The 21914-nt window shown below is 42.8% G+C and overlaps 1 protein-coding gene across 13 annotated transcripts in view; it reads right to left on the reverse strand.

The window, feature by feature from the left end:
• Window positions 1-6218: 6218 nt before the first annotated feature.
• The window catches only part of UNC13B (unc-13 homolog B), a 223055-nt gene continuing 207359 nt past the window's right edge, over window positions 6219-21914 (reverse strand). For 8 of the 13 annotated variants that reach the window (XM_052776339.1, XM_052776327.1, XM_052776333.1 and 5 more), the window contains 7 exons: window positions 21275-21331; window positions 16645-16725; window positions 16099-16246; window positions 13305-13361; window positions 10682-10774; window positions 9414-9573; window positions 6219-8218 (listed from right to left, as the gene is read on the reverse strand). In XM_052776339.1, the coding sequence (XP_052632299.1) occupies window positions 7933-8218; window positions 9414-9573; window positions 10682-10774; window positions 13305-13361; window positions 16099-16246; window positions 16645-16725; window positions 21275-21331 (882 nt within the window). In that variant the 3' untranslated portion in view covers window positions 6219-7932. The remainder of the gene's footprint in view (window positions 8219-9413; window positions 9574-10681; window positions 10775-13304; window positions 13362-16098; window positions 16247-16644; window positions 16726-21274; window positions 21332-21914) is intronic. The other 5 variants (XM_052776337.1, XM_052776338.1, XM_052776336.1 and 2 more) reach the window with 1 other exon arrangement.

Below are 21914 nucleotides of genomic sequence, written 5' to 3' on the forward strand. Positions count from 1 at the left end.
CCCTGAAACACAGAAGGTATTTGTGTCTTCAAAATCCCCCCTGCCTCCCTGCCCCCCCCCCTCCCCCCACCAAGGGAATAAGCTATTGCTTCTGCCAAGCTTTGTGAGAAAACTTTGGTTGCTATTGTGTGGGTTTATTGCATCTGTGATGGTCATCCTCAGAAACTTCCTCCTTTGATGAAACAGATGACCTGACCTAGGCTTGACTCCAGGCGCACAAAAATAATTCCAAATAAGGATCTGCAGCCTGACAAGCTGCTGTGCTCAAGAGAAGGATAAACTGACCATGTTTAGCAGCAACTTAAATTAAAGGAGGCTTTTTGACTTCATCACCTCTTGCAGCTGCCAAAGTGATACACCTCTCTGCATCTCTAGCTATGATTGGGAAGGAGGTAAATCACAGTAAATTATATTTTCTGCTTCTGAAGATGCTGACAGACAAGGCTTATGTTCTTCCATTTGCCAAACACCCGTGGGTAACAAGAGGCAGTCTCAGGAAAGAGCATCTCAAGGTGGGGGTGTGGGGGAGAAAAGAGATGCCCAGCAGAAACTGTGAGTGCTTCTTTGTTTGCAGAATTCACATAACTCAAATGTACCTCCCCATAGGTTTGTTCACAGGGTTGATATTCTCGCATTATCTGAATTATAGCCAATAGATAGAAATCCTTTTGGCTGACAGTTGTCATTACAGGAAACTAGCATCTCAGCAATTAGTGGATAGCTTCTATTAATAATGGCACTACCAGAGGTGACAACTGACAGGTTGACACGTTTTGTCAGCACATAGTCAAAGATGATAAAAGGAGATGTTATGCTGGATTTGCTTCCAATATACAGTTACAATGCTAAAAAGAGCAACTCATAAAAGCACTGTTGTCCAGTGAATAGTTATTTGCAGTTTAAATGCAGGGATAAGTAAAGGGTTTTTAATTTCTGAAACAACAAAAATCCCCATGTGTATTAAAAATCAAGTAAAGTTAAGGAAGAACTTGTTAAGGTTCATATGAGTTAATCTTGCCAAGAGAACAGAGAAAACAAAAAATTTATTTGAGGCACATAGATAGACAGCACAGAGCGCTATGTACTTTGTCAGGGCAGAACTTGAAGCTAGTGCTTTGGTTGCAAAATGAAATCATTACTGAGCTGGAAAAAGTCTTTGACACAGTTTGTGATGAGCGCTGCAGGCCTGCCATCATCCTGAGTGCTCGAGGGTGAGATGAGTATCTCCAAATAAAAGGTTTAGTCTCCAAGTATTGTGAATCTTATCTGATATTCCTTGAACTTTCAATATGTTTACATTATTTATCACACAGTGTTATATTGTACTGAAATAACTAATGCTACACTTCCAGACTTCTGCTTGTTACCTGTAGGCTGCCAGAAACTATCGCTTTTCTTTCCCAATGTGTAACTGCTCTAATTTTCAGTGTATTTTGCAATGCACAAAAGATGCTAAGAAATCAGCTCAAGCATCTCACAATCTTGCTTTTGCTCAGTGTTAAGCAGGATTGTGGGTATGGAGGCCCCCTGGTCAGACTGACAGATGTCACTGAGATCTGAGATTAGAGAGGCACAGTTCACGTGCCTGCTCTTCTGCCTTTATTTGACTTGGACATGTTTAAGAGTGAGGAATTTCCTAAGGTAGTTGCAGTGCTACGGTTCCGGCTTGCTCTCTCCTCGTAGCTCATCATGGTTTCTTCAGATTTTGAGGTTGCTGATAGGATGCTGGAGATTTCCTTGGCATTCTTGTCTGAGGGGGAGTGGAGTGGATGTTCCTGGGGACTCTGCTGAGTCTAAAGCCTGTTTCGTGGTCATGGGTGACTGAGGGACAGGCTTCAAAGGGAGCCTAGGGTCCCTTCTGTCATACACTCTTTTACAGAAAGGACAGGCAGATGAAAAAAATTGCACAGAAGAAGAACTTGGCCTCAGAGGGACTGCCCATAGAGAAAGAAATGGCCTTAAAAAGAAAACGAGGAAACAGAAAATACTGCACTACAGTCACTGTAAGTTCAGAGGGCTAAAAATCCTCTGATCCCCAGGGAAGGATCACTTCCACACTGCACTTCTGATAACACCAAAATGTGGAAGTGAAGGCTTGGCACCAAGGGTCTATTCATCTGTGAAGGTGGTGGTTATGTGACTGGAGAATAATGTGCAAAATATAACATATCCAAGTGACTTCCAACTTGTTACGCTGGCCTGAACAGCATGCAAGGCTTTAGAAGAAGTCTTGAAGGAAAGAATAATAAAAGGAAGGATGGGAAGTGAGACAAAAGGCAATGTGGGTTTGGCAAAGCTAGAAAGACCAACCTTGGCCCTGGCTCTGATAAATGATTTCCCAGCTCTAACCTGTCAAAGGTGTACACTTCTCTAAGCTGGCTCCATTACTTCTGAGATGACTTGGGAGCAGTGACCACTTGCAGGACTAAATGGATAATAGTAAGAGGCATTCAGTGTCATTTGGGAACCAGCTGAATTTCACCACAGGTTATGGCTGGGCAAACCTAATTCTAGGGACAAATCTGGCAGCTCAAATCTACGTGGACTCAAAAAAACCCACTGCATACAGTGTCACATGGGAACTCTTGGTGAAAGTGGAGGAGGCTGACATTAGTGAAAGGACTATGAGGTGGGCTGAGAAATATGAGAAGTCCGTGAAGGCAGGGACTGATAATGAGAAGTTCTTCTTAAAGCTAGGGAAAAGTGATGCTAGAAAGGCTGCACATTACAGCAGATGCAAAGAAACTACGCACAGATGACTGGAAATGGAGAGCACTGCTTACGAGCAGAAACCTAGCCCTTGTCCAGTTTAGCAGAACAAAGTTTAGTGGAGATGTTACCCAAGCCATCAGGAGCTACTAAAGAGACTTCATCATGATAAACAATACTGTGGTACAAGAACGAGTATTTCTAGATTGGCCATAAATCACAAGCAGCAACTGAGAAGATAGTTTTAAGTATCAGAGAACTGAGGTCCTGAAAAAATCCTCCAGTGTCCACACTCCTGGCTTAAAAAAGGAGTTTGGGGGATTATACCACAACCCCCAGGCAGGGCTCAGACCCACAGTCTATGTTCCAACAAGCACCAGGGAATACCACCAGCCTCATTAGCCATATTGCACATGTTCACAGACCTATGTCCAAAGTTTTCTCTAGAAGGGAGGAAATGAGAGCATAAGAGCAGAAAAGGAGGAAGATGACGTGTCTGGAGGAAATCCCATGAGCAGCCCAACCTCCTCCGCTGCCACTACGCTGCCTTCTCCCTCCCTGCTGCTGCCCAGAAACAGGGAAACTGAATCCCATGCCTGAAGCGCCAGCTGCCTTCTCAGTCTGTCCTAGTCACTCCCCGAACACTCCCATTCTCCTGCTCACCTTCTTTCTTCCATCCATCAATTTGCTAATCCCTTCCAGGAAGACTTGATAAACCGCCCTCCCCACATCTGCCCTTGGGTCTCTGCTCCTTCCCATCACACACCCAGAAACACAACATCCTTTCCCGTAAGGCCCTTTTATCCCCATCACATGCTCACAAGCACACATCATCCCTTTGAGTCCTGCTATCTCGCTCCCCCAACTAATTTTTCTGATGGTGTCACAGCCCTGCATTGGCCACAGCTTTAGAAGGGAATTTCCGAAACAGCAAAAAGTCTGTTAAGTACAAAAGCCAGGCTTGTCTTCTTTCTCTCTATTCTTAGAAAATTATGTAATCTTTTCAAATAAAGGCTAGAAATAAAAGGATTGTTAACAGCTCTCTACCATCCACCAAATCTCAGCAGGGTAGCTGCTTTCTCTCTCACGTTTGCTCCGAGTAATGCTAACTTCCCAAGTTGCAGCAACCTCTTGAACTTCCCCTTTTGGGTTCCTACAAAAGGTCTACTTGTCACCTGGGAGGTCTGGCAGCATGTCTGCTCCCTGCTCCTCCCACCAGCCTGCCAGTATCTTCCGCTGGCAGCCTGGAAGCTGTTTTTGAACTACTGAATATTGCTCTTAAGATTAGGAGCAAACTGCTACCTTCAGAAGGCTTTCTCCTGGAAGCTGGTCCACATTTTGAATGCTGGATGCTGTTCTGGTCCTCATATTCCCAGTCCTCACAGCTCAGAAGTGATCCATACAAATGGAAAAGTTTCAAAGAAGGGCAAAGATTATAAAAGTTTTGGGGTAACTGAAGAAACTGGGACACTGCAGCCTCAAAGAGCAATGACTAGGGTGGGATATGATAGAGGTCTACAGTATCTCCATTGCCCAGGAAAGGGTGGATAGGACCAGCACTTTAGCATCTTCCTGAACAAAAGAATGGAGGGCATCAAATTAAATTGGTTGGAACCAGGTTCAAAATAAAAGGAGACAGGTCTTCATGCAACAACTTGTAAATCCACGGAACTCCTTTCCAGGGGCTTAAGAAGGGATAGGAGAAGTATAGCTTAGGACTTACTAAAGAGAAATCATGGAGTCAGGAACATTCCCCATCTTAAAAATTACCAGCACCATAAAAAGGCATCAGAAGGAAGCATCATTAGTTTACCTTGTTCTTACTCTTCTCTGGGCAGCTGCTTGTAACCACTATTGGAGGTAAGATTTGCACGAGATGGGCTCTTGGTCTGAAACCACTCTGCTCTTCCCACAGAAAGCCCCTGGGCAAGAACAGTCAGACCATCGGCAGAATTCACCCGCCTGCCTCAGCATCCAGCTCATCTCTCACCTCTCTCCTGTCCCACCTTAAGTGAGTGTCGCTCCATTCCGCAGACGATCCCTGGATGGGACAGCAGGCAACTTAACCACTCCCTGCTGCTTGTCATCTTTGCCACGTTGCTCTTGGAACAGCCTTTTCCAACTCAGGATAGCTGATTCCACCCCAGGTACACCAGCACATATATATATTTATAAAATATGTATTCTATTTATTCATTTAATATATTTATTATGATATATATTTGATATGCACAGTGTATATCCTATATCCTGCTGTCATTTTGAGGAGTGTTCAGATAGAGCCATGTGCACAACACAGTATTGTTGCCACAGGTACAAGAAGAAGTCTGAGTGTTTGTAGCCTGAGTCTGCAAGATTTTTCAGGCAGGAAAGAAAATCTGAAAGCGTCACAATGAGTGTAAACCCAAGAAACGAGGCAAGATCTCAGACAGTTTTAGAAAAACATGTTACAAAGCAACACTTACGGAAACTGAGTCTGATTAAAAAGTTCACAAACTTGGTCTGCAGAAGAAGCACTAGACTGGTGGATAAGCAATATATTCAGGAGCCTTAGGTTCCCGGCTCTGTTAACAACGGCCTGACCTCTTGCCCTGCCCCAGGCCTCTTCCCCATGGTTACAGACAGCACTTTTCCTTTGAATAGCTCTTTATTGGTTTCTCTCCACTGCAGCAGTCACTGAAGAGATGACAAGCAAGCATACTGATGAGTTAGAAACCTGTATACCATCTAACTTGGTACTGAAGTAGGGCTTTAAAGGCATGCTTTAAACAACACATGGGGTGTGCCATCAAACTCAGTACTTCCCCATGATGAAGCCAGAAACAGAAATACATCTACAAGCTGGACTGTGTGTTAGCCGAGTTACTTGCATTGCTGAGCATATGTTACCTAAGGAAAAAATGGCATCTCAGATCACAAAAATTCAGAGACCCGCATTATCATGAAATATGAGTCTCTGAGTTATTTGAGCTTGTCTGCTAGAAATTGGCAGCATTCCCACAAAATGAGGAGGGGGAGTAGTTTACTTGACATCAAGAAGGTTTATTCTCTCATCTCTTGTCAATACCATCTACAGAGTATTAATGCTCATATCAGACTGAAAGCTATGAATCAAGTTTGGTATATAACTATTTGTCTTCATGTGCTATCTGTAAAGTATCCTACTGCCTGCCTGAGACTTTCCAGCACCTTCAGGAGGGTACCTGAGTACAAAGGAAACTTGACTTCAAGGCCAGACTGGAGAAGAAAAGGAAGTAAGTTAATCTCTATGCTCTTCTGTGATGTCTCAGTGTGTTATCAGAAGCCAAGAACTTCAGGGAAAGATGTCAAAGACAGAGGCACCACGGAGGAGGGGGAATTGTCTGAGTCATACCCCTTGCTGGGCACCTACAGCACCAAAGAAATATCTACGTACTAAACGAGAGTAATTTGCAAGGATGCAGTAGTGATTCCACCCTGTGTGATTTAGCAAACCCAATTACAGTTACACTTCAACAGATGACTCCAAATGCTGCTAAAAGAGTTTATTAAAGACTGTACTAACAGCTTTCATAACAATGGCACATACAATGATTCAAATTCATGACAAATAGCATGGAGTTTTGAAGAGCATTATTATAATACACCACGAACAAGAACAAAGCCAATGTGCTATCTCAGAACGCTACAAGCAGGCCCATGAAATACAGGAGTTGTATCATAAAGCTGTACAAGTGTCAGAGAAAATAGAAAAAAAAAATGTAATTCAATACGCAGTCCTTGAATTTATTGACAGTATTACAGTACTTTATGGGCAAGGACTGGCTTGTTCCAGCTGCACTTTCCAGAGCACAAGGGCAACTGGAAATAGCAAAAAAATCCCCAAAACACTAAAAAGCCCTCCAACAAGCATACCTCAGGTGCAATCACTACTCCAGACCTTCCTGCTTAAGAATTTTCAGTCAGAAATTCTGACCTCCCTGCAATCAATTTGCTCAGGACAGTGTTTTGTTTTGCAAGAAAACAAAACCCGGATGCTTCTTTAAGACAGTGCAAAAATATTTTCAATGGTATCATTAACTCACAGATTAATGACAATCAGCATGGATCAACTGCAGCACGGCCAACAGTGACTTCAAGATCAGAACTGAATGGACCTGCTGCCCCTTGACCAGCACTACAGACGGAGTGCTTGCAGAGGAGAGACATGTTGCTCTCTCCCAAGCGAGCCATCATTTCTGGGTTCATAGTGAGGATGGTCTCAGCTACTCCAGGGTAACAAAATGCTACAGAAAGCCTGCAAGTATTAAATTATCCAATCCTATGTCAAAAAACTAACAAAAGAATATTGAAGTGGAAAAAATACATAGCAGCCATGTTATCTGTCATGGCTCTAGTGTTGTTCCCTTCCTCACCGTGTCGGTCACAGTAGCCAAAGTATGAATGTGGAGTTTAGCAGCTTACCGCACACCCATGGTGATAAAGGATCCCCAGCAGCACATGGGGATTTATATTCTCTGAGACACACCATCTAATTACAATGGCAGAGCAGCTGCAATCTGCTGCTGGTGTGTTGCCTTTGCAGCTTTTGGCTATGAGCTCTTAGGCCCCTCTGCACTTGTCCCACTGGTCTCGCCCATGCTCACAGCAGCACATCCATGGTCATACATTCATTTGGTGTGCATCTTCAGAGCAATTTGCAACTTATTTTTTTAAGCAGACATTGAGGTGTCTGCATATCACATTGGGACATTGGTATAATCTGTGCCAGAACATCCCCTGGCGGCTCCACAGTACACGAATTCAATGAGAGATAACTGTGCTTTGACAAAACCCCAAATCATTATTATTCTCCCAATTTCCACACAGTTGTGTGTTTGTATCATAGTGTGATTATGTAGAACCTTTTTAATGTCTGCCAGGTTCAGAGGATAAAATCACAGTGCTGCATATCAACAAAACCCACCATACCCAGCCTCCAATATAAAATAATTTATATACACAAAGCAGAATTTGCATTTTAAATAAGAAGAGACTGTCTCATTCTCTATGGTGTCTTACCCAGCTACTAAAAAATAAATAATTCACATCAGATTGACGGATTTGTTTCCTGCACAGCACAAGTGCGCTATCGGAGCTGACAAAGACAACATGAAAAAAAACTTTTGTAATTAATAAAAGAGAATTGTTTAACACTTGCACATACTGGCACAAGGCAGAAGAGAAAAGGGAACATTACACAGCTCAGGTGCCTTCCTCTGTGGAGCGGGACTCAGATTTCAACTTTACAAATTCTCTGGCAACTTCATCATTGGTTCTTTGGGAGAGAATCCTCAGGACCGTAAGTCCAGTCTCATCCATGTGAATCCTGCGCCCGAGGGGGCACCAGCAAGCACAGCTTCCTTTGTCTGCTATGTCTCTGAGCTGCATCACTGCTATCCCCAGTACTCGGTCCTCCCGAGCAAAGCAGTAATCCTTCACACAGACTTGGAGCTCGTAGGCATCAGGGCCATCTTCATTTCCCAGTATGCTGAAAAACACAAACACGTTTACTTAGTTTCTCAGAATGTATAAATTCCTCTGCAAAATAAAGGCATCAGCAGCTGACTGGAGTGCTTTGATGAGCCACAGAAAACTCCTTTCTGCAGAAAAACCTGGTCAGAGGGGGAGAAGTAAAACCTATGGTGTATGGGCTTTTTTGCTGATTTACAGCTGATAAAGACAACCTGGCTACTTAAAAAGAAAAAAACAGCAACACTTATCAAGTTGCCTTTGCATGTGTGTGTATTAAAGTGTGAAATGAGAGGCATGGAGAACATTAAAGCCATACTAATAGATTTTCAACTCAGATGACTTTAAACATTTCTGCTTCTGTTAAGGGTTGCTCCATTTCAGTAATTAATATTTTAATTAGGTGAAGTCTTTGTTAAAGATTCAGAACCTTCCATTAAAGCAAAAGCTAATAACAATACATTCCCAACCTTTCTGATGTTTCTAAAATTAAAAGAATAATAAAAAAAAGGGACAAAATCTCTTCACTTAGAGGAAGCCTGCCATTCCTCACATCAAAGGAAAATTGTATGGACAGTCCTTCTCCCCCAGGATGTTTACAGTCTTTTGCTGGTCATCTCTTCTCCTCTCATTCTTACTGTACAGCTGGGTGAGCACTAGTCTGTAGCTCCCTGTGTTGAGCCTTCCAAGAAGGAAGATGCCTTTGTAATAATGAAAGCCAAATAAGAAGAGATAAATGCTCGGTGTTGAGAAAGACTGCAATTTTAGCAGTGCAACTTACTACCAGTTCCAAGGGCTGTATCCCTGGAAACAAGTTCAGAAAGCATGTCCCACAGGCCAAGTTGGGATAAAAACACACATTAAGATTAAAAGAACTAAAAATATGTAATGAACCTTTAGCCTCAACTCTACCAAATAAAGATACAAAGTTCATTAAAATGATGGAGCACAGTAAAATATGTTCACAGGACACACTGTGTTTCAGAAGGTAGCCAAAGGACACTGATGGTATAGAACAGACCTCAGCATCCCACCCACAGCAAAAACTACCATAATCTAGCTTTTTCTGCCAAGACACCAAAGACGGGGCCAAGCTACTCCTTCATGTACTTTTTTGGGCCCTGAGCAGGCTGTTTGTGGACACTGGAAAACCCTCTCTGTCCTCTGCATCTGCACTTGCCACATCAGATCCCCAGGCTATTTTTCACACGTACAAGTGAAAGGTTTCATTGTATTTGGGAGCCCAGTTGTTGCTCTTTGACTTCGTTGTGAACTTCCTCTTCTTGTCACTCTGATGGGGCCCAATCATGGTGATTTCAACAAATGGACGGAACATGCCAGACGTTTGCCACTTCAGGTCGTTGGCTGCCACAACTGGAAAAGAAAGTCACAACCTGTTTTACAGTAAACATTCATTTGTTTCCATTGCTCTGGACACCTTTCCACTCTGCTCTGCTTTCTATTTCTTGTTTCAGAGGACAAAGTCCAAGTCAAAACACGCCAGTGCCCTGACACACATGGGCAGGACTTTTTTGTAATACAAAGAAACGCTTTTTTGCTCTAGTTTAAGTTCTGTGAAGGGAATTTAATACTTGGGACAGCACTTATCTTTTGCCATATGCATAGTCAAGAAATTAGTCCAAAAAAATAGGCATTCCTGCAGCTCCGGGCAGGCTGCCCTGCCAGTTCAGTGCTTACGTCTACATTACGTGTGGGATGAGGAAAAAAATAGGCATTTGGGGGGCTGATATTAAGGTCTCTGTTGAAAAGGAAAATGAGACTGCAGGTAAGACAAACAAAGCCCATGAGCTGTAGGTGGTTCCAGAACCCAGAATTATTAGCTCTTCAATTCTCATTCTCTCTCAGGTCACTGCGGGGAACAGACTGAAGCACAGGAAATAGCTCTGAAAATCAGTTTTTGCATTGCAGTGTAGGTTTAGCCAGAAGAGAGGCCTGAAGAGCTGTTTATATAAATCTTCAGAGGAAATTAAAGTAGTTAAATATGCTGTATTCAAGCAAACGAGATGAAGGAGGAAGAGGAAGCCTGGGATGAATCACTGCTTTGGTTATTTTCAGAGCAGCTCTTCAGGGACCAACGTGGTCTTCAGGACAGGGGAGAGGAGCCTCTCAGCTCTTACTGGCTCTGCGATCTCTCGGTTTACACTGAGCAATTTCGCAACATCACCCTGTCATGCTGCCTTGTTCTCTGCAGCCCAGGCTAAACTGTGGCGCCTGGCGAGAGCCATCATCCAATTTTTGTTTACATCATATATCGTTGCCAATAAACAACAAGACTGCACATTGCCATGTCATTGGCTGGACAAGCTCATTTGCTGTTTCTCTACATGTTCCTAATGTGAAACAGAGAAAACAATTCTGGATTCACATCCCGTGAGATAACACAGAAATATGACGACTGCCAGCTGGAGGTTTGCCTCGACACAGTTACAAAGCCGGAGCAGTAACACATGCTTCGCCATACCTTTCACTGTGACTTTGTGTTCACCAGTTCCTGGGTGGGTATACAGGTCGATCTGTATGGACACTTCACCCACAGGATCATCCACACCAGAGCCTGTTGGAAGAAAATTGACATCCACCGTGCACACAAGGATTATTGTTTATTGGCACTTTTCTTTGGTTTATGGCCTCAGCAAGACAATATAGCATTTTCACAGTACACCTTCCATAGCCAGCTTTTCAGTCGACACCGATAATGTAATGTTAATGCAAGGTAACATCAGGCTTGCATGCCCAACACACAAACACTAACATTTTTTGTACTCCACCATGAAGATCATGTCCTGTTGAGAATACCAGTAAGAATTTTAAAAGAATTTAAAAGACCTAAAGCTCAACAACGGACCCTCACAGAGAGCAAGGATTTTTCAAAAGTTCCTGCCAAGCTATCGTGTGTACATGCAGGCATTCCAGTGGTGGGTATCGGCATGCCGTCTGCTCAGGGAAGAAGGAAGGACCAAAAAGCCCAACAAAACAAAAATTACACCAGAGAGGAAGTTTAGGGAAAAAAAGACAAAGATGTTAGTGATTTGCACAGACCCACAGTGCAGTCTCACCCTCCAAGAACCTTTTTCCATGTTGTACATCAGATAAAAGTTGTCATCCTGACTGCCTATCTGCTTCCCTTCAGGGGATAATGAGAACCCCTTCACTGTTGTGCAACAAAAATGATGAGAGAAGCACTCACAACTTACATACTTAATTCCCTTCATCAATTAGCCAGGGAGAAAACAACATATAGCTCCAAAGAGGAAAATATAACGTGTTGTAACAGAGGAAGAAGATCTCATGAACCTTCGTGTATTATGATGTTTTCAACTTTTTAACTTCTAATCATAATTATCATGCAATATGTGGAAATGACATTTTTCTGGGTAGGAAAGTCAAGATGTCATGTAAATTACTGAAGACGACTGCTTTGCAAAATGAAAATGAAGTCTTTGATAAGATAGATTGATTTTACTTTCTCTTTGATAACTGTCTGACCTCAGGTTGACAATTAGCAATGCTGTTGTCATTGGAATACCTACAGGGTAACTGAGTACCTAGGAACAGCAGTGTTGTTTTGTCAGTTTTGAGGCTAACACACATTACTAAGTGAAAGAATCGGTGTGTTTGAAATTCAAGATAAGGAGCTTGAAGGATATAATTAAACGTTTTGATTAGATAGATCTAACAAGTCAACTTTCACAAGAACAGTCTGCAGGCAGCAAAAACACTCATTTAAAAACCAAGAGGTTGAGAGCTCATCTGTGCAATTCTCTGAAGAGAATTACATGGCACAGAACTGTAGGCTGTGAAAGTCACATTAATATACAAGTAAAAGTATCTGAGCAAACAAAACAGACCCTCAAGTTTTTATCTTAGGGTAGATTCTCACTCTTGACCTGAGTACAATAAACATAAACAATAAACAGCCTCTAGGCTGTAACATTTGTACATGATCTTGAATGTACTGTTTTCTCCCAGCTTAGAAGGGCAGTGTTCCTTCTTTTTTGTACATAAGCACAGAGCTTTAAAATTGGTAGGCTTGATTATTGACCTGACCCATCTGATGGTGCAGCTCTGTCACTTATACTGTCGGCATTTTCCATGGTAACAGACAAGTTTACCAACAGTATATAACAACTTTACCAGGCCACATCTGCAGAAATATCAGCTGCCAAACACTCAGGTCTTTATTTTACTGATCTTTAGTGTAATTAATAGGTTATAAAGGAGACACTGCTGCTTCAGAGGAATGACAGCGGAATCATCCCATTACATTTGAGGAAGACAAAATTTAATTTTTTTTTTCTTCTTCTACCTTCATTCTTGTCTTTTCATACAAAAATCTTGTTCTATTAACTGAAATGTTCAGAGACAAAAAACCACTTTGTACATGGCCAGTGAAAAACATTCTGAGCACATACAACTCTGTGCATACGCACATTTAGTGACGAGCAGATTTAAAACTTGACATGCAAGTCTCATTGGTATTGCGATACTGGAAGGTGAAACTGCAGAACTGAGCTTGTGCAATGGGTTACAGATGTATTTCACCTAAGATAACAAAAACACTTTGGACAGCAAAAAATAAATTGAGAGATGAAACACAACAAGGCTTGATTTTTAGGGCTCTCCTGAGCACGCAGACTTTTAGCTACCCCCTTTCAAGCCAGATGGTTCAAGCTCGGCCATAATCTTGAGTGCGTATCAGATGTTACCATGTATTACAGTAGCCTGTCTCAGCAGACCATACGCATGCAAGTCTAGGACTTGAAACAACAATACACAGCCCATGGTAAAGGGTAGGGGAACAAGTCTGTAGCATCTCTCAAATCCCAGCCCATTTTCAAGACAGCTTTCATATCCCATGAAAAAATCTCAAGCTTGGGGACAGGCTCTCAGGCAAGGTACAAGCTTCTAAACTATGCAACCTGTGGCTCTGTCTGTGGGATGCAAGCATTTGGTGAAAGTTCACTTCTACAAGGAGCTATGGGGAACGGGTTTCTGGAAAAGGTTTCTGAGCATGGGCAAGATGACTTCAAAAGCAAGGCAGTTGACTAATGTTGTTATGGTAACAACATTAGACTTGAACATACCCTTATCAGGAAGAACGTCCTCATTAGCGGTAAACCTAATACCTTTCCCATCGTGCACTGAGACATGAATTCAAAAGGCAAGAAGCAAGCAGGATAAAAAGAGAAGAGTATGAATTACAATCCAGTTAGTGGTGTCACTCAAACAAATACAAAACAACTGTTCTAGCTCTCAATAGACAAAATATCCTTTTAGATCTTCCGCACCAACACAGGCTTTGGAGAGCAAGGCTGTCTGCAAGTAAGGGATTGTCTGGGTTAAAACAAGAACAGAATTTGTGCTAGCATAACTAAACTGCAAGGTCCGATCCAACTTTGCAGAGCAAACATTTAACAGCATAGTGCTATAGAAGCCTGCTCAGTAAGGAAATGAGTGCAATAGATACCTCACGAACTGGAAGATGCAACCATTGAGCAGTGAAGTAAGAGACCGAAACAGTCAGCATTTAAATAGTTCTGCATGCAGCCATTTCCTCCCATAGGCTTGTGGGAAGCTTGACTTACACAAAGGGAAACATCAGAGAGCTCCGGTAAGCAGATGCCAGTTGTAAATACTAGTGCTGTCCCCTCTGTCCCTCCAATGTATGTGCAGATCTCCAAACCAATCTACAAAATGGGGTTACTGAGAAGTGTACGCAAGCAATATCCTTTTCTAGCCCCAATCCCAGGAGCAAGTCATGCTTTTCTCAGAGATATTCCATCACTGATCCTACAGATATTAGGTGGCGTAGTTCAAGTCTTTTGTTCCCCAAACAGGATTCTAAACTCTCAAGCCTACTAATGTAGAAGATGCTGCTTCGACCAGCTCAGTGGCCTACCATGCCCAGGACCTGTCTCCCAAAGTGGCTCACATAAGCCACAAAGGAATGTCATCAGTCAGCTATGAGATATAATCAATGACGTTGTAATGCATGCATCTTATGTCATAAAGCTAGAACTTCATTCTTTCTAAGCTTCTTAAAAAAAAAAAAAAAATTAAAAAAAAAATCCCTCCTGCCCCGTTCTGTGGCAACCCTGTATATTCCTGCTGCTCTTAGATTATGTTCAATTATCTTTGTGTATCTGCTAAATACTCGCCCTCAGTGGAATTTTATAGTCAAATCAGACATTGCATGAAGCTGCTTCCTCATATCAGTTTGAATTTGCCACTTTGCGACTTCAACGGAGCACCTTCTTCCTCTAATTTTAAGCACTCCTGACCGTAGCATGGAGTGTAGAACAGCAGTGCTGCATACATCCTTGTATCTTGGCCCATCATGACAACATAACAGGATCCACATAAAAAACTAGCTTCATGGTCTGGATATATAATGGGAAACATTTGTCATAGAACAGCAAAGATGGAAAACACACTGCACACAAGTTCCCCATTAAAAAGTGTTTTGTGTAACTCTAATGGCAACAGCCAAGTTCCTGGAGTCCCTTGTGAACGTAGCAGTCTTTGACCTGTCTGGCCACTGGATGTCATCGTTGCTCTGCTGGGACACAGCTATAGGACCATTCTCTCAAATGCTCACTCTTTAGTTAACTTCAGTGTTTTAATGCAGTATGTTTCAACCTAAGCAAGAATATATCGTGCTGCTAAAGATAGGGGTGATTCCGTCCCCCAAAACTAGACTCAACTTTTCTCTTTAAAAACATACCTTGTTTTGCTCAAGAATTCTCAGTACTTTCTCAACCAGTTGGGGAATGCCAGTGTCAAGCAGTCTCATTTGCACATGAGAGAAAAATGTGTTGGCTAGGGGGTGATTTCCCCTTGATTTCCAGGCTCGCTGTGACAGTATGCTGACAGAGCTAGTACAGTCTGTGGGGTCACCAGGTCTCATAGGCTTGGCAGGATTAAAGGAAAAAGGACCCCAAGCAAAAAGCTGGCAGAAAGACACCCCATGGAGCTGTATGATTTTTGCTGCTGAGATGTAGCAGCCCAATGCCAAGGCTTGTATTTAAACAGCCTATAAACTTAAAACAGTTTCAGTCTTGACCTAACTTCTAATAGCATCTGTCCCCTCTTCCTGAGATTAGTGAGGTTCATAGCCAATGAAGGTCCCTGGCTAGGGACCAAATTATTCTGTACAACAATCTGGAGATGTTTACATGAAAGCAATGAAAGATACAGAAAATTAACTGCTTACCCTTTCCAAATCAATGAAATAGCACCGCTATCGCACCTTCCCAGAGAGCTACCAAAGAACTCCAGTGACCCATCCCAGCAGCTTACTAATACGTTGTGGTGATTTGTAATCATCTAGCTCACACATATCCTGTACTGGCTGCAGACAAAACAGTGCTTTCATTGCTCTCCTAAGAGACTTTTCCCTTTACAGGCAGCATGTAGCTCTATGACTCATCACACTGCTGTCAATCAGCCTTAGTCAGGACTACAGGGGCTGCTGGCAGCTGGCCTGCGACACAGGCACCGACTAGTTTCTGCGGTGGTGTCTTGTTGAAATGGTCTCTCACACCACCGTGTAAGTCTCAGTACAGTAACTTCAAATTTCACTTAAGTCACCCACCCACGTTAATTCATGAAACGTGACTGTTAAGTGAGGATTGCAGAAAAAAAGACCACAAACACCCCAGGCCTTATGTTTCACATATTTCTGCTCTGTCAAAATGTAGTTGTTGAGTGGGAAATAACCCCCTTCCCCTCCTTCCCAGTTTCAAAAGCTCTGAACTGTCATGTTTCCAGAAACATTACTGCCAAAAGCACTCTACAAACTGGCAGTACAAGACACAGCAGTTATTAACAGAGCAGATAGCTCCATTCAGCTTTGCCAACACCACAGAAAAGCCTTACCCTGAGCTGTCTGAGTCTGGACAAAGGTTTTGATGAGAGTGTCTGTGGTCTGAGTGTAGAGAGAGAGAGCATATCGAAGTGACTGCAGGTCTGGACTCTTCTCCAAGAAGGTTTTCTTCAGACCGTTCCCACCAGCATGGAAATATTGCTAAGAGTAAGAAGAAACAGGAAAAATACTGATGAAGAGTTGCAACCAGCAACCAACATTTATGTGGTATTGTGTGTGCGGATGGGAGAGAGCTGGAAAAATCCACAAAACAGCTTCTGTACTGGAAATCCAGCTCTCAGACCAACTGATACCAACTACTCATGGCTTTCCCCTTCCAAAGCACTTAAATATAAATATGTTGCCTACCAGCACATGCCAGTCACTTGAGCCTATTCAGGTTTACACTAATGTGGCAGTATCACTCACTCAGTGCCTTTATTGCTGTAACAGCAGCGACAGACTCCTGCCATCTCCTGAACTGGGACAGGCACTATCCTCCCAAATAGTATTTGGGGATGGAGCAACGGAATGACAGAGACAGAAATGGAATCACTTACTTTGATCGTATCCAGTGCCAGATCCAAAACGGCACACTGCTTTGGAGTGAGACTCCTAGTTTCTTCTCTCACCATATGATCCTGCAAACAACCATTATATTTGATGTGAGTATGTTGTCAGAGACCAAAGGAAAAGGAGTCCCCAGTATCATCACTTTCTCTGGATTTATGCTGTGGCTACATGGCCACAGCATTAATTCAGCTATTTAAGGAATGCTTAATGGAGTCTCTCAGAGTCATTTATTACAACTTAACTTGAAAATAAACCCACTTTCTCTGTTTCTTGCAGGCACAAAAGAGAGAAATAAGGAAAGGAACTGGACAGAGGTAAGTGACAATTTAAAATCACAGTTTGTCTCTCAGAAAACCCAATGGGAGTCTGCTTGCTACCCCTGTCATTCTAGAGCAGCCACAACAAAACTCTCAAAACACTACCTAAATCAAGGAATTCTACAAACCAGATATTGGGCAAAGTTGTTATATGTCGTTTGTGGATTTTTTTAATTCTTCCATCTACAAAGGTCACTAATTCATCGTACTGTTGGTGCAGAGGAAGAAAAACAAACAAGCAACATGTTCTAGAAAATACCTTTACTAAAAGAAATTGTTCCCATTAATACCCACCATCTCTAATAGCAAAGAGCCAGGAATCCCTTGGGAAGGGATTCCCTTTCCTGCAGTGGAAGCACATCTCTGTTAAGACTTCTGCCTGACTACAAGGGTGTGCCATCCTTTGGTATTTCACTAAGCTCTTTCTTTCTGATGCTTAGTCTAGGTCTCAGGGGAAAATGGCACATTTTAGGAAGTCAAAGCTTTGCACAAACCCAAATTCTAACTGTTTGAGCTGCAGGAGGGTCAGGCCAGCTGACTGCAGCCTGGGTACTGAAGCATTCATGAAGAAGATGCAGGCAAATCAGGCAAATGCTACTTATCCCTACTTTAAAAATGTCATAGCCTCTGATAACAGACACCTTCCAGGAGACACATCTACTAAATTGTCTTTGAATAAAGCATGCCCAGTGTGTGGCATCATGTGTGCGTTTCACACTGATAAACCTGCTGGCTATCTTGCAGCCTGGTGATTCTTCACATTGCCTGGTGCTGTTCCCATTCATTATCCACTATGATCCATCTCCTGCCTGATGGAGATGGGGCTCACTGCAGTCTAGGCACAGTGCTAGGCATTTGCCATGCTTCTCACAGACATCTAGCTAGCACCTTTGCACAGTGCTGCATTAAACTGTACAGAAGACGCCTCTCAAGTCAGCAGTACCTCAGACAAGTTTGCACCGTGCTTTCTTGAGGACTAGAGACATGCCTCAACTTGCCCTTTACCCCACACGGGATGCTCCTGGTCTGGGGACCTAAGTACAGCGAGTGGCACAGTAACTCTGTAAGCTGCAACATATCTTCTCTTGCAACAAGCTGTCCTTAGGGGAGCAATAGCTCTCCTCCCTCTTCTTCATGAGCTGCAAGTAATTCAACTGAAGATGATGTGGCTTCACACTTCAGTACACAGAGGGTAAAACATTCTCTTCTCTGTCTGACAGTCAGATTAAGTGCACAATCAGCCAGAGCTCACGTTTATGGGAGAGGCCAATTTAGTCAAGGTAGCTGTGTCCCCAGTGCAGAGGGACTTTCATGTCTGTTGAAATGACTTTCTAGGTCTGCCTGCCAGATTCCGCACACTGTAACAGAAACCAGGTGGCCAGCATTTTTTCTTAAACACCTAAAGCACTCATTCAGCCCTACCCTGAGTGGTCACCCTGCCAGTGTCCATGCTGTCAATGCACAGCAACACATCACTGCTTTCTAGAACAGCTTCCCAGTGCCATTTACTTCAACACATGTAAAAACGTCCCAGTGACTGGACTGCTAAATGCTTTCACCTACACAGAGAGGAGCCCAGGACTGTCACTGCCCTGTGTACCTGCCCTCTGCAAGTCCCACACTGTTCCTATAAAGGACTGCACAGAATGCTACCCTGCACTTCCCAGATTGCCAGCCAGTAGCAAGCCACAAATATTTACATCAAATAATTATGCAACTTCAAGCAGAATAAGTAAAAAAAAAAAAATCTTTTCCTAGTCTCTCAGACTCATCCTTGTATTCTCCACAGGTACTCCCAGAAGAACCTCTGCGGTCAGAGCTCGGCTGGTTATCCTGGGGGCAGTGCAAGGGAGAGGAGGCTGCTGCTCCCTGCTCTGGCTGCTGGCTATTAAGCAAACCAAGCAGAAAGAGTTTAAGATAATAAAAGATAATAAATGGGAGGCAGATATGTGGCACTTAGGTGCCAGGTTTATGGTTGCTTTTCTGAGCATTTTAAAGTACACTGTGAAATTGATTTGTCATCAGGATGAGAGCCTGTGCTTGTCAGGTCTGTCAGTCTCAGTTTTCAGCTGGGTTATCTGATTCACTAGGGCTTTGTTCCCCCTGTTCTATTTAAGACAAATAAAACTTAAAATCCATCCTGTAAGTTTCCCAGGCTTTTAGTGGAACTGCAAAATGCCCAGGAGAGGGGGTCTGAAAAGCCATTTACTCATGCCTTCCCTGTTAGCTTGTATGTGCCTGCAAAAACGAAAGGAAAAAAAAAAAATCCACAATGCTTACACAGACCCAAACAATTTACATTCTTTTAATACCTTTACTCTTCTGGAAATTTTTGGACACAGTGACAGTTCACACCATCTGTCTGAACTAAAGGTCTCTAGAACTCAGATGGTAAAGTGCTTTCACATTTGTGTACAGCTCTCTTGCCACATATAAAATCCTGTGTACCTGTGCTGCTGTAGTCCTATATCTGGCTATGCAAATAAAGGCTTGAACACACACCAGGGCTTGCCTGATTTGCATGCTTACGTGTATTTCTAAAAATGCAGTCCAGAGTTACCAAAGTTAAGCTTTACAGACACTGAAGAGAAGACAGGCTACTGCTGAGGGATGGCCTTCATCTGACCAGCGCAAATGGAAAGTGGCAAAGCTTCCAACTCATTCCTGGCAAAAGGCACCTTGTATATATTAAGAAATTCCAGTAATGAGAAAATATGGAAGAAGTAAAAGGTAACAGTGAATGTCACTGGCTATGCCTGAGAATGCAAGCAAGCCACAGGAACTCACAGTCATCTGTGCACAAACTTGTCTCCTGGGAGGAGAAATGGAGCAAATTCAAAGCTCTCTCCCTTTGACACCAGAAGTGCATGTAGAAGGCAGGGATGGCTTCTCTTCCTCCAAATGCTGAGTTCTTGCTGATGTTTTTGAAAGGGGAAGGGGATACTCACAGGAAAAGGCAGGACATTTGGAGGCTGTGGTCCAGCTCTGATTCTCCCAGGCAGGCTACAAAGCTCCTCTCTCCCCATTTCTCCCATCGAAGCAACACAAAGCATTGTAAGCACAGGAAGCAGTGGAGGTAGTGCAATCCTCAGAAGCCACATCACCAGGGAGGACAGCCTGGCTGTGGGAATGCACAGGGCTATCCCCCAGCACAAGTGACAGCTATTCCCCTGGGGAACCATACTTGAAGGTTTATGTTATGTCACTGTTAACTGATACGTAACAGCCTCAAAATGTGGCTGGAGAAAAGCATGTGCATCTAATGACATACCTGCATGTCCAGATCACTTACTAGGATTGCTAATAAGCACTACCTTAAATGAACTGTGTACTGGCCTGGCTCATCAATGTGTGTATGTAAAATGTGTCTGCTGGGCAAGGGAAATAGATAGTCATATAAAGACAGCTGTAAGAAGTGCGCGAGACAAAAAAAAAAAACTATGGGAAAAGACAAATGCATTTTGAAATTGCACTAATCACTTAGGAGAATGCCCTTTGCTGTTAGAAGATTTCCCTGATCATGCTTCAAGACAGAGTTCACGTTCAGCTCCATCTTCCTTGCAGCACAGTTTGTGCACTGTGACGCTTCAGATTTATACCTCCTCTTGCACAATACCTGTTTTGTAGCACAAGTCAAACCACAACGTAGTGCAATCTGAATGTTGTAAGGCGTCAGTATTTTCATACCATTCTTGTCGTGACCAGTGAATTAATGCTTGATTGGCTTATGGTGAGGTGGTGTGCACTTAGTAATGCTCATGTCATGCACTGTCACGTCACGCACTGTCAAAACACATCAACATAGCCTTCATACTAAATGCCAGCTTGCCTGCAAAGAGAGCCCACGCAGAGGAATTTACAGAGACAGGCTCTCTTCTACAAGCAACAGTTATTTTTGTAACAGTTCATATAATTCATCAATAGCTAGCACAATCATCTTTCTGACCAATACCTCATTATCACGATCACATAAGGGACTCCCTTTTATACACGGGGAAACAGAGGAACTGGCCAGATATTGAGAACTCTACTTTTTTCATTTTAAATTGATATACCAAACTGATCATTGTATCTACAGAAGACAGAAACTACTTTGATGATTAAACCCACAATAAAATTTAACAGTTAAACACAATACTAATATTAGCAGAATGCATTTAAAAGCACATTTAAGCATTTAAAAGCATTTCTCTACAATTGCATTCAGCAACAAAACACTGGAAGCACCAGACATACTATGCGCTACTACACTTCCATGGTTATGCACACGGAGATTAACACAAGCCATGCAGAACAATACCTTCAACTTTGACAAGTGTCCCAGTTCCTTAGCAGCACTGAAAATCAACTGTGTGCCCTATGATTGCAAGAAGTTAGAAAAGAAAGGAGGGGGAAAAAAGATTATAAACAAGCTTTGCATGTTTTTCCTTTGAGCAAGTCAAGTCAGTTCACAGCTAGAACTTTACATAACCACCACAAGGACAGTCACAGCAACTTGACTCTTTGCCAGTTTATTACCTAGTATAAAACCTGGCATTTCCGTGGATACCACATCAAGAACTATTTCAGAACAAAATATTCTGCTAACTGGTTCACTCTTGCTTACAGCAGTCACCCATTTAATCAGGATGTGTGTTCAAATGGATTGCACAGGCTGGAGGTGAAGGCAGTACACTGGCTTCATCTCAAAGTGCTCCTTTAGATTTCAAGTCTAAATACACATGAAGACAGCATATGACCGGCCAAAGCAAAAGATCACACAACTGATGACAACCTCTCTGTAGAAGTAGAGCCCAATCAGCAGGCTGGGGGTAAGCATATATCAGATCAGAAATAAAACTGGGTCTGAGCAGTTTTCAGGTGAGAGATCGGCAAACAACGTCCAGTGAATACTGCTGCAATCACCTTTACATGTCAAAAGCTTGGACAATGGCTCTTCT

This window comes from Harpia harpyja, chromosome Z, assembly GCF_026419915.1.
Source record: "Harpia harpyja isolate bHarHar1 chromosome Z, bHarHar1 primary haplotype, whole genome shotgun sequence".
In the NCBI taxonomy this organism is placed as follows: domain Eukaryota; kingdom Metazoa; phylum Chordata; class Aves; order Accipitriformes; family Accipitridae; genus Harpia; species Harpia harpyja.